General features: G+C 35.2%; 3 protein-coding genes across 3 annotated transcripts; 2 read left to right on the forward strand and 1 right to left on the reverse strand.

The window, feature by feature from the left end:
• Positions 1–2,865: 2,865 nt before the first annotated feature.
• Positions 2,866–5,360, forward strand: FVEG_14159 (hypothetical protein). Its single transcript, XM_018903478.1, has 2 exons — positions 2,866–4,015; positions 4,079–5,360. Exons 1-2 carry the CDS (start codon positions 2,929–2,931, stop codon positions 5,107–5,109), a joined length of 2,118 nt encoding a protein of 705 aa, XP_018762216.1. The 5' UTR covers positions 2,866–2,928; the 3' UTR covers positions 5,110–5,360.
• Positions 5,303–7,395, reverse strand: FVEG_14160 (hypothetical protein; the record flags this gene model as incomplete). The annotated part of the gene is made up of 12 exons (XM_018903479.1): positions 5,303–5,441; positions 5,498–5,741; positions 5,816–5,970; positions 6,048–6,144; positions 6,203–6,218; positions 6,280–6,363; positions 6,392–6,512; positions 6,564–6,631; positions 6,687–6,884; positions 6,946–6,998; positions 7,054–7,262; positions 7,316–7,395. 12 exons carry the CDS (start codon positions 7,393–7,395, stop codon positions 5,303–5,305), a joined length of 1,464 nt encoding a protein of 487 aa, XP_018762217.1.
• Positions 7,396–8,151: 756 nt separating this feature from the next.
• Positions 8,152–9,812, forward strand: FVEG_14161 (hypothetical protein; the record flags this gene model as incomplete). The annotated part of the gene is made up of 4 exons (XM_018903480.1): positions 8,152–8,311; positions 8,363–8,792; positions 8,852–9,509; positions 9,567–9,812. 4 exons carry the CDS (start codon positions 8,152–8,154, stop codon positions 9,810–9,812), a joined length of 1,494 nt encoding a protein of 497 aa, XP_018762218.1.
• Between the last annotated feature and the right edge of the window lie 3,888 nt (positions 9,813–13,700).

Consider the following 13,700-nt stretch of genomic DNA (forward strand, 5'->3'; position numbering starts at 1 on the left):
GTTTTTATAAATATATTCCCTATTCGCTTATTACTTTTTTTTTAAGTTATTAATATAATTATAAATAAAAAGTTTTATAAACTATAAACCTTTATCTTTAAAAAAGCTTATTTTATATTTACCTTTACCTTTTTTAATAATAAACTAAATTAAATAATATATTTAATAACTTTATAAGTTAATAAAAAATCTTTTAAGTTTATTTATATTACTATTAAATAGTTTAAGTTAATAAAGTTAAAGGATTTCTTTTAAATCTTTATTAATAGCTATAAAGCCTATAATATACTTAATATACTTTTTATAAAGCTTTTAACTTTTTTTAGCTTTTACTTTTAAAGCTTTTATAATATATATTTATTTATTTATTTATTTATTTCTTTTAATTACTATTAGCTTTATTTAAAGCTATTAAGCTTTTAACTTTTTATATAATAGCTTAAATATTAAGGCCCTTGTAGCAAGCTAGAAATATAAAGCTTAAAATTAGTTAAAGTTTATTTACTTTAAGTAATATAATTACTGCTTTAATTAAATAATATAAATACTGCCTTTAATAATTATATTAACCTTTTTCCTTTACTTTTATTAAAAGATCTTTAATTAACTTATATAATATACTAGACTTAATATACTTATTATAGTTTTATTTAAAAGTTAATTAAACCTTAATTAAATAAAAGATTAAATATAAACTTATAAGTATATTCCCTAACTTATTAATTACAGTTATTAATATCTATTATAAGTACTAATATAATATATATATAAAATAGCCTGTAGCTATATAATTAAGCTTATTATATAATTTACTATAACCTTAATATAGCTATTAAGCCTGCTATAAAAGTAGTTAATAAAAAAGAATATAAAAAGTTATATATAATAATAGCTATTATTAAAAAGAACTTCTTATTAAAATACTAATTTAACCTTATTAAAATAGCTATTTTTAATTATAGCTTAATTAAGTTAATTTATTATATAAATCTTTATAGCCTAATTAATATAACTTAAGTTAATAATAAGCTATTAGCTTTTAAAGACTTAAAAAGATACTTAAGAGAAAGTCTTTCTTTTTAATTAAATTAAGCAGCCTTCTTTACTGCCTTTATAGGCCTAGAAAAGTAGCTTCTTAATATAGCTAAAAGGGTTATTATAGTAAAAGGGAAGCTGCTTTTAAATTAATAATAAGCTAGTTATAGTCTAAGACTATAATAATAAAAAGATAAAAGTAAAGTAATAGCAGGGTTTAAAGGTTTTATTAAAGTCAGAATTAAAAAAATAAAGTTAACTTTTTTATAACTTTATTAATAAAAGTTAAATTAACTTAAAGTTAATAATAACTTTATTAATTAAATATATATACTTAAGTATATAATTAACTGCCTTTATATTTAACTTATAGATAAAATAAAATTAATAATAAAATAGTAGTTAAATTAAAGATAATATTTATAAAGTTAGTTACTTTTTTTTTAATTCTTTAATTTTATTTTATATAATTCTTATATTATTTTTAATATTAATCAGTAAGTTATTATATTATTATCTTAAGAATTTAAGTTTAAGTTTAAGCTTTATAACTTTATTTTTATAAGTACTTAAATAAGCTAGAGTAATTTCTTTTTCCTTTTTATTATTAGTATTTATAGGAATATTTACTATATTAAAAAGGGTTTTTTATTAAAAATAGTATTATATATATTTTAAATTAAAAAGTTAAATTAAAGTAATAGATATTATTATATTTATATTACTTAATATTATATAATATAATTTAAATAAAAGCTATTAATATATAATAATTAAATCTAATTATATTAAATTAAGCTATATTTAAGTTTATTATTAGTAAATTATATAAAATATAAACTAAATATTATTAAAGTATTATATCTTTTAATAATAGATTAAAATATATTAACTTTAATTAATATAAAGAAGTTATATTAATAGCTAGTAAACTATGTTTTATAAAAGTATAAATAAGTATATTTTATATAGTAATATTAAAAAGTATTTAAAAGTACGTCTTTAAAGACTAAGATATTAACTTATTAATCTTAAATTTATATTATAGACTTTTAATCTATCTTTTATTAGTTAAACTAAGTAGACTAAAAGGGAACTATTTAGTCCTGTAATAGTTAGTAGTTATAGGAGGAAATTATAAGGGTATATATAATATAACTGCAACAATTATAATAGATAGAAAATATAATTGCTAAGTATAGTATTCAATCAGGTAATATCTATAACTTTAATAATACCTTGTCGCACTGAGCGTGCTTAAAGGGTTAGAGTGAATATAATAAGCAATAGCAAATGTGTTAATTATTGCCTTCAGTTCTCTCTTGTGCAGGGTATTCTATCCCGCATAGTTACTTAAAGCATATAGCTAGATTACTAATGCCTACCCTGCGACAGACTGGCTTAATGATGGGTATGATTACAAGCGGAATGGTCGTCACAGGTGCAGAGAGGCGCAGAAGGCCAAAATCAGTGCAGCCTGGAAGCCATAAATGGATTACCGTCATTCAAGCGATCAATGCGGCGAGACCGGGCATAATGCAAGGACCTGTCAGGTAGTTCCGTAGACATCTGGTGATGAATATAGTAATTGATTTCAATTGATCAGATGGTCTGTTGTGTTTTTCTGGTAATTTCTATTTTGATAGCTGAAGAAAAGTGTTCCGCTCGCTTGTCTGTTTCACTCGCTTATCATGTACGTAAGCCATACAGATAAACACTACTGCGCCATCTTTTAGCTATCCAATCATAAAGTAGAGAAGAGTGGAACCTGAACTCTTCAGCTACAAAAAACACAAGGTTCCAGCATGACGCGATTTTCCCAATCTACATCTTTACTGCTTCATTACTAACTCACTGGCACAAGACTACAAAATTGTCAGAGCTCGGCAGATCATGGCCTATCCCCAACAATCTTCAACGCATGGGTTCTCGCAAGGTGACAGAAGCTCGCCGAATGAAAACTTGGTACCGCGCCCTCGATTGAGTTGCGAAGAATGCAGTCGACGGAAGATAAGATGCGACAAAAAGATACCCTGTCGTGCGTGCTACGAGAGAGGCGCCGCTTCTAGCTGTCGACGTCAGCAGGGCCCTGGCAGTAGAAACAGACCAGTCCGCAAAGAGCCAGGACGCGAAAATGTTCTGCAACATGAGGTATTAGAAAAGCTCGACAGGGTGCTTGAACGGCTTGATACAGTCGAGTCAGTACTTGGCCTGCAACAAGGACAAGACTCATCTACAGTTAGCGATGATGGACGCGAGGTTAAAGAAAATGGATTGGTGAGCGCAATGGAGGAGGCGGCACTTGGGATTGGCGAAAACAGACGATGGCAAGGTGCTTCACTGGTTGTCGACAGCACCCAGTTGCCAGAGTCAAATCATCAGTGGTTCAGCCCAACGTCCTTCTCTTCATGCCTAGCAACCCTCCCAGAGCCAAGCCAATCAAATTTCCTCCTACAGTCGTACTTCGAAAACGTCAACTGGATCACGGGCTGCCTGCGCCGCGACACGCTCCAGCAACAGCACAATGATTTCTGGACTCTCTACGAGAAAGGACAACCTCCCGACGGGATGACCTTGGCACTCCTCTTTGCCGTTCTCAGTAACGCTGCATTCTTTCTCGACGAGCAGGTCGCCAGGACTCAGGGTTACGCCCCTCAGCGGCTTCAGCATTTTGCCAGAAAGTGGTTTGACTGTAGTATCGCTACCTTCTTCCGCTGCGGTGGAATAACTCACCACTCTCTTGCAGCATGCCAGACAATTCTGACTTTGCGATATTGTTTTCACCTGACCGGAAACTCAAATACACATCAGCTACTTGCATACGTTGGCATTGGGATTGCGAGGGCAATGAACCTCCACCTACTCGAAAATAGCCACAGCAGCTCCGAAGATGACCGAATAAGGCGAGAAATGGGTCGCCGGGCTTGGTGGCTACTGATTGAGGGTGACTGGGATCTTTTACCATACCATCGCTATTGCTGTGAGTTGCGAGACTGCCTACAGAGAGCTTTTGGTGGTGATATGCTGACAATTTGTGCCTTAGTTATCTCGGCACAATCCTTCAATACTGCTCTTCCTGATCTCACTGATGAAGGAACCTTCGCCTCTTCTACCAACGATGCTCACTCTCTTACTTTTCTCATCACCTGTTGCCAGTCTGCGAGAGTTCTTTATGAAGTCTACAGCCCACTATCATCGAACCAATATCCAAACTATGAGATTGTCACCTCTGCCTCGGAGAAATTAGATCGGATAGTCCAAGGTCTGCCAGCGGCAGTACGACATTCAGCTGAATCCAGCCCCAGCACATCTGGCCCAGTTTATGTGTGGCGGTTCCTGGTAATGATGCTGGCCTATCGATCTTATATGATTCACCGATCATTCTATATCAAGTCACTGTCGAATCCTCGCTATGAAGCTTCTCGAATAGCCTGCACACGAGCTTCAGAGACTATCATCAGTTTGGCTGACAAAGGACTGCCGTCCATCTTTTACCGCCTTTGGAACACAACACTCTGGCTAGTAGCAGCTGGTCTTGTACTGGGTGTTGATCTCGCCCATGCGGCCAGCGAGAACAAGTCGTATCCAGACGCGGCAGCCCGGCGTAGGAGATTGCTAACATTGGTCGATCTACTCAACACCTCCGCTGACAGATCAGGGATCGCGGCGCGTGGTGCTCGCCTTATCCGGCATATCTGCACCATGGAGCAAGATTCTCTTGCGGGCTCGCACAAAAAGATACAGATCACGCGCGACGATATACTCAATGCTGTTCGAATGCCCAATGCCAACCCAAACATAGGTGCTTCTGGTAGTTTACAGGGCCCATCCGCTGACTATTCTGATCGTACTTCCTACCAGGATAACGAACCGGCAGGTAATCCCCAGAGCGGAGAGCATTCTGCCCCTGCGATATTTGCATCCCCTCCAGCGGTCGAGCCAGCAGATATGGGATTCAATATTGCGGAATCCAGTTTCTTTGTTCCGGAATGGGGTGATAGAGAATCCTATGGGGCATTCGGCCCCCCACAAGATCAAGGCCAAATGGATGCATTATTTGCAGACATGTTATAGGGCGAGCCCGCTTTGGCCTTGTTCTCTGGTGGTAAAGGATTAAGTATTTTCCGACGAATATGGAAATTGTAATTGTAGAGGGCTATTTGTCAGGCTAGTGTGGTGTTCATTCGCTTTTCAGGCTTCATCGCTTTTAAAAATGGCACTTTATTTTCTTGAATCAACCGAATATTTACACTCCAGGGCATATTCTCTAGATTTCCTTAGTGGTGTGCTTCCAGATGGCTGCTAAAAGCTTTGTAGAATCTTTGGGTGTCCTCTTGCATCCGTTCTCGCGATCAATATGCGTAACTCCAAACCTTGGTCCGTAACCAGATAGCCACTCGAGATTGCTAGGTTTCTGGTTAGTATTTGCTTCTAAGGATAATTGTTGAATTCTGGGACTAACTCCAGGAGACTCCAGGCATAGAATCCTGTAACCAGAACTCCATTCTCTTTGGAGGCGTCGCAGAGGGCTTTGATGTACAGACTCAGGTACTCCTGACGATCCTTGTCATCGACAATCTTCTCGAGCGACATGTGCTGTTCGTGTTCGACGGAGAATCCACATTCGGATATCACAATGGGGATATTCTGAGACTTGCAATAGGTCTCCCAGATATACACAAGAAGCTTTTTGAAGCCCCAGGGAACTAAAGCCAAAGAAAAACAAGTCAACCCTGCTTGAAATGAATGGTTCAATACAAGTGAAAGGGTAGAAGCTCACCAATATGAGGATGACCTTCTTCTCCTCGCTTGCCAATCTTGACGCCGTCCTTCTCCCAAACTTTATCAACATCATCCATGTTAAATCGAGGATCGCCATTGGGCTGAACCGGGTGGCCAGTAGCATAGGTCGTGCCATAGTGGTTGAGAGAGAAACTGAAGTGGCAAGCGTTAGAAATGTTTCATTGAACCATTTTTATGACGGTATGGTAGTCAGCCTGTAAGGGACATACAAATCGGCTGAACCCTTAAGCGAAGCAAGTTCACTGTCAGAGAGTCGCGGGAATTCTTCCCCGTAGTGATACCAGGACGAGGTCTGCGTGCCAAGGACTGTAAGAGAGTGTTAGCCAGAGCATCAGTACCCGAACCAGGATGAGACGAATCATACAGATAGGGTCGGCAAACTGGGTTTCAATTAGCAAATCGTGTCAAATGTAAACCTTGATAAAGAAGGAGAGTGCTTACCCAGCCAAAGGTTCTCTCAATACTAAGCTTGGCCTCTCGGATGGCTTCAGGTGTATCATTCAGAGGCTCAACCCACTCGCTATTCTACAGGAGGATAGTCAGCAGCAAGTACAATAAGATCAAATAGGAGCCTTGCCAATGCGATACTAATGAGGCCGTTCTGCTTTTGTTGGAACTCGGATCTATACAGGTGAACAATGTCGGCGTGGCACAGAAGCGTGTTGTGGCCGACCCTTTGATGACATTGTTAGTCCATGTGCTGCGATACCACAAGAGAGTCATACCGGAAGAAGTCTTTCTTGGTAAATTCCTTGATCATGCCCATTGACAGAAGTGAAGGAAAAATCCAAGGCTGGCTATATAGTCAGCCTGGTCTAGAGTGTAGAGCCATATACTGGAAAACACACTTCATTAAAGGTAAGCCACTTCTTAACGCGATCACCGAACCTCTCGAAGCAGAGCTTTGAGAAGAATGTAAAGTCGGCAATTAACTCGCGGGGATCCATCGCTAGGAACGAGTTGTAGCGCTCGTGAATACCAAGGGGCACATCGAAGTGCAGGAGGGTAATTGTTGGTTCGATGTTGGCAGCAAGGAGAGCGTTGATCTAGATGCGAAGTAGAATTGTCAGAAAAATGTTACCAGTATAGGACTGCAAAGGAGCGTACAAGATCGTCGTAGTACTTGATACCCTCCTCATTGATTGGGTCATTTCTTCCACCTAAAAATAGGCATGTTAATGGTGTAGGTGATGTCTCAGAGAGCAGCCGGCTGACCTTTGGGGATGATACGGGACCATGAAACGGAAAATCGATAGCCATTGGCCTTGTATTGCTTCAGCAGGTCAATGTCCTGTTGCCACAGGTGATAGCTGTCACAAGCGACGTCTCCGTGATCCTTATTGGCTTCATGGAGATGCTTGTCCCAGATAGAGGGTCCACGCCCTCCTTCAGCAGCACCACCTTCGATCTGATAGGCTGCTGAGCTGAGTCCCATTAAGTCCTGGTCAGGTGTATTGGAAATGAAGACAAGACTCACGAGTAGCCGTTTATGAAATTGGGTGGGAGAACATTCTCATAGGCCGGATCTTCGGCAATAGTACCAGAAGTGTAAGACATTGTTGAGATAAGAGATTGCCAGACAAATTGATCTGTTGTGAATGATGGTGTTGAAAATGATACAGAAGATAGCTTGCAACTCAAACAGTGCCTGTTTTTATGGTGTATGGACCGGCTATTGTCTGCCAGTCTGTTTTGCCTCTGTCTGACGAGACATGAACGGACGGCCGACGGACGGAACCCGTCGGCTCTCCGTCGACCGCTCGTCCGTCAAATGCCGCCGTATTCTGAATCAGCTGAGTAGTAGACGCTAATATGGAACAGTGCTAGATCTGGCACTATCTCGTTTAAGCGAGTCATCGTGCGTACATCCGAACCACAATCTAGCCTTTGTTCTTCATATTCTTACCAATGTGTCGGGAAGTCTCCAGACTTTCCCCAGATTACCCCGGGCTTATCACCCTTGATGCATCTAGGCTTTTATGGACTGCTCGAGGTTCTGCGGGCGTCGATACATATTGGAATGATCTGTCTTGCCACTGTTTGAGCAATTATATATCATCAGCTGTCTTTCTGTCTTTATCGTCTTCCTCATTCTCTCTCCACTCCTTAAATCTTGGCTCCCAACTATCAACCTTGCCGCGTTTAATACTTACTCCGATCAGACAATGGCTCCAAAATTCCTCGAAGGCACCACTCCCTCTGGCCTTGGCTGCATGGCCATCGCCTCAATCGGGGCCCTTCTTTATGTACGATGATCTCGTGTTCTTACTTGCCGGCTAATCAAGTTTTATGGAAGCAGAGTTGCTAATCACGATGGAACAGGGATTCGACAATGGATGGTGGGGAACTATCCTCGGAACGCATGCTTTTCTTCGCGATTACGGCTCTTGCGAGACAGTCAATGGCAAAGACACCTGCCACTTGACTGCTCCCCAAGTCTCAGCAGGTAGTGCCGTACAGTCGGTTGGTATTAGTAAGCTGTCAATGAACCCCTGCCATGTTCTATCTTTGCTAACACTCGAAGTGCTTGGCTGTATTCTTGCCGCCTATGTCAATGAAACAATTGGTCGGCGACTCTCCCTCGTGACAACTGCATCCATCTCCATCATCGGCATAGTTATCGAACTTACCAGCGCCGTTGGTTCGCCTCGTTACTCCCAGTTCGTCGTTGGAAAGACTGTCGCAGCTCTCGCAATGGGCATGGCAGTCAACGTGGTTCCTATCTACCTCTCGGAGACATCCACAGCCGCTGCCCGTGGTTTTGCAGTTAATATGTACCAGAATATTATGCTTGTTGGTGCAATCACTGCTTCTGGTGTTGTCTACGGCACCTCACAACTTCAGACCGCCGCATGCTACTTGATCCCGATTGGCCTCCAGCTTTTTGCGCCCACCATGCTGATCATGATGGCTCCAATGCTTCCAGAGAGTCTTAGATGGTTGGTTACAAAGGGGTATGTTTACTATCAATACCATGCAGCAGCATGTTCAAATGTGACTGACCTTGCGGGAGTCGAAACGAAGCCGCCGCCACCGCCGCAAAACGACTTTTCGCCACGAACATGAACTCTTTCGACGCCGATGGCTATGTAGAAAAGATACACCTAGCAGTCCAAGAGGATCGTGCACAAGCATCAGCAGGATGGAAGGATATGCTGAGAGGCCCTAACCTGCGCCGCCTTCTCATTGGCGTTGGCATCCAGTGTCTCGCCCAGGCTCAAGGCGTCACATACATCCTCAACTATATCAGCTTCTTCCTTGGCTATGCTGGTATCACCGACATCTTCCCATATGTTATCAGTGCTTTCTGCCTCAACTATGTCGGAGTACTGACTGGTCACTTCCTTCCCGACAAGTTTGGCCGTCGCGTCTTGGTTATCTGTACTTCTCTTATTTGTGGTGTATCTCTCGTGATTATGTCTGCATTAATGGTGGTTGAGGGAAACAAGGCGTCCGGAGTGGTTATGGTGGTCCTTCTCTTTATCTGGATGGGCTCCCTGGGTGCTCAGTCTCCACTGGTCTGGATCATTACGGCCGAATCAGCACCTACTCGTAATTGTGAGAGAGTCATTGCCACGTCCATCTTCTTTGGATTCGGTATAGCCCTGCTTACGTCTTCTGTTTCACCATTTCTTCAGGATCCTGAATATGGAAACCTCGGCGGAAAGATTGTAAGTCAAGTGCCCCTGAAGATAAGAGCACATATACTGACTCATGGATGCGATCAGGGCTTCCTGTGGGCGAGTTTCTCCTTTATTACTGTCGCCTGGGTTTTCTTTCTTCTACCAGAAATGAAAGGATTCTCTCTGGAACAGCTTGACTATCTCTTTAATAAAGGCACTCCCACCCGAAAGTTTAAATCATACGTCTTCTCAGACTCGGTTCTTGCTGTTCAGGATATGGGACTGAGGAATGAGGAGGATGAAGAACTTGAAAAGAGCCCCCAGGAGCAGACTGTTAAGCATAGCGCTTAATAAGAGGCAAATCATACTCAGTCTTTCAAGATAGCTACTTATAACCTGGGACGCGCTACAAGGCAATAATTGGACTGTGGGCCTTCTTCATTTGCCCAAACACAAAAAAGTCAGCGCATCATAGTTTCCTAAGCTGTGTGTTGAGAAGTGTTATATAGAGTTCAAGCTGGCCAAGAGCTGCAGAACACCGTGCGCCTTACCTCGCATCATAATCTTTATAACAATAGTTAATACTGCCAACAATAAGTTATATTTTATTCCCAAGTACAGTTTCTACAGAGCGATAACAGCCTATAGGCTGTGCAAGAAAACTCACACACACTCTCAAAATATATTTACTATCATTCTGGACCTACTGCCTTGAGGTAATGTTCTAGCTAGCAAACCCGTGGTTTGAGATACCCTTACTGCGTCCTGTATCATAAGCGCACCCCGCTTCACAGTATACTAACCTGAGTTAAAGTCTCGTGTCTCGGTTTTACGCTCATGAGCATTCGTGTCCCTTGTTCTCTGAGATAACACTTGAAGAAATTGGGAGGTTATTGCTGTTCGCATGTGTTGACAGTTGTCGCTATGCTTCTATATCTTAAATTCAGAAAGCTCCTATCCAACTCCAGACCCGGAGTTACGTACCACAATATAAAGGCAAGAAGTTAATATAGTAGGAAAGTCTATTATTATCTTAGCATTTAAGCTAGTAGGCATTAGGCAGCAAGTCTAGCTAGGGATAGTTATTTATATATTATTTACCTAGTACTAAAGGTTATAAATTACTAGGATTTATATACTATTAGTATTATTATAAAAAACAGTTATATACTATAAATTATATAATATTTATATAAATTAACTTTAAAATAAAATTTTAATTTAAACTATTATATAAGTTCTAAAGATTATTTTATTAATAGCTTATATATAATTATTAGAAAATATATATAAAGTAAAAGCTATAAGAAATTTAAAATATTATTATCTATTAATAGTAATATTTATATAAAGAAAAATAAGTAATAATATTAGCAGTTTAATATTAGCTTATAAAGGTAAAAGAACTAATAAGTATTATATTATAACTACCTTTACTATATATACTATAGTATCAATTACTTAATTACTTTAATTTTCTTTAATTATTACTTTTTAATAATTTAGCTATTACTTAAATATTAATATTTATTTAATTAATTACTTATAATACTTTTTTTATAATTATAGTCTTTCTCTTATAACTCTAGCAGTTATATTATATATTACTTATAAAAATTCTTACTAATTATTATAAATTAATAATCCCTAGTTTAACTACTGTTTTGTTATTAATTTTACTTTATCTATTTAAATACAAGAGCAGTTAGTTACATGCCTAGGCACGTGCATTCAATTAATAGAGGTCAATTTGACTTTCGCTGACTAACTTATATAAATTAACCTTATTCCTTTAAAGAACCCTGCTATTACCCTGCCTTTATCTAACTCTATATATAGACATACTGCCCTTTTGCTGTCATGGTCTTAGACTATGACTAGCCTGGTCTATATAGAACTTACTTAAAGTCTTATTCCTGTTAATAACGCTTATACTAACCTAACCTTATCCTCTAGTTACTAATTTAAAAGCAGCTCCCCTTTTACTATAATAACCCTTTTAGCTATATTAAGAAGCTACTTTTTATATATATTTAAGTTACTTATAAAAGTAATAAAGAAAGCTACCTAGTTTAATTAAAAAAGATAACTTTTATTTAAGTCTCTTTCTAGCTTTTTAAGAGCTAATAGCTTATTATTAACTTAAGTTACTTTAATTAAGCTATAAAGGTTTATATAATAAATTAACTTAATTAAGCTATAATTAAAAATAGCTATTTTAATAAGGTTAAATTAATACTTTAATAAAAAGTTTTTCTTAATAGTAATTACTATTATATATAACTCTTTATATTTTTTTCTTTTAGCTACCTTTATAGCAAGCTTAATAGCTATATTAAAGTTATAGTAAGTTATATAATAAGCCTAATTATATAGCTATAGGCTATTTTATATAATAAATATTATATTAGTAGCTATAATAAATATTAATAACTGTAATTAATAAAAAGAAAGTTAAATTAGTAAATATATTTAATAGAAGTATAATAAATATATTAAGCTTAGTATTCTTTTAACTAGGGTAAAGAAAGAAGGTTAATATAGCTATTAAGGGACTTGCAGGCAGTACTTATACTGCTTAATTAAGGCAGTAATTATATTACTTAAAGCAGATAAACTTTAATTAATTTTAAGCTTTATAATTCTAGCTTATTATAAGGGCCTTGCTATTTAAGCTATTATATAAAAAGTTAAAAGCTTAATAGCCTTAAATAAGGCTAATAGTAATTAAAAAAAAATAAATTAATAACTTCTATTTTAGTTTATAATAAGAATATTAATTATATAAAGACTAAAGCTTTATTATTATAGTTTAAGACTAAAAGTTAAATATCTTAATTTTAAAACTTTAATATACTAACTTATTACTTAAACTAGTATATAAGGATATTTATTTAATATTAAATAGAATTTAGCTTATTAGCTATTAATATAACTTCTTTATATTAATTAAGCTTAATATATATTAAATCTATTATTAAAAGATATAATATTTTAATAAGCTTAGTATTATACTTTATATAATTTACTAATAATAAACTTTAAAAAGCTATTATAATACTTTTTAATTTACTTTTTAAGGTATTTAAATTAAAATTAGGCTTTAATTATTATCTTTAAGGTCTTTAAAGCCTATAGTATTAATAGTTAAGTAGCTTTTTTAAAAAGTATTAAAGTCTATAGCTATATATTAAGCTTTAAAATTATAGTTTTTAAATTAAAAAAAATAAATTTAGTTTTTTTAAAATTATTTTAAATATTACTTTTTATAAAAATAGCTTTAAAAAGTAATATAAAAAGCTAAAAAAAACTTAATTTTAAAAATATAAGTTATAAAATATTTAATTAAATATTTTATTTTTTAATTATAAGCCTTTTTTAATATTATAAAGTATTTAATATTAAAAAGCTAAAGTAAATAAGATATTTAAATAAGTATATAAAATATAATCCCTAGTTTAACTACTATTTTATTATTAATTTTACTTTATTTATTTAAATATAAGGGCAGTTAATTATATGCCTAGGCATATATATTTAATTAATATAATAGAAGTCAATTTAACTTCTGCTGACTAACTTACCTAAATAGAGTTAACCTTATTCCTTTAAACCTTACTATTACTTTACCTTTATTCCTTTACTTTTATAGTCTTAAACTATAACTAGCCTGTTAATTTTATATAATTAAAAAGATATAAATTATATAATTAGCTTTAATAATTATATTTTTTTTTTTTTAGTTACTATTAGCCTTATTTAAAGCTATTAACCTTTTAACTTTTTATATAATAGCTTAAATAAGGCTAATAGTAATTAAAAAAAAAATAATAAAATAAGTAAATATTTACCTAGCTATTTTAATCTAGTTTTTAATAATTACTTATAGTAAAATTAATTAATATTTAAGTATATTATAGCTAGGTAATTATTAATAATCTAAAATAGGAAAACTATTAAAGTTCTTAATCTTAAATTAATAATCTTTTTTATTAAATATTATATTTTATTAATATAAAACTTATTTACTTATTATTAATTTATTTAGTTATATTAAGGGATTAATAATTACTGTCTTTAATATATTAATAGTATATTACTTTAATAATCTGTTTTTTATTATATTTATAATAGCTTTCTTTAAGTTAGTAATAACGTAATGATAGTTACTAAAGGCTTGTGATACTATTATTTGAAACAAAACCTGCATTTAAAGGGCTATTATTAGGTTATGCCTTT

This window comes from Fusarium verticillioides, assembly GCF_000149555.1.
Source record: "Fusarium verticillioides 7600 chromosome Unknown supercont3.32, whole genome shotgun sequence".
Lineage (NCBI taxonomy): Eukaryota > Fungi > Ascomycota > Sordariomycetes > Hypocreales > Nectriaceae > Fusarium > Fusarium verticillioides.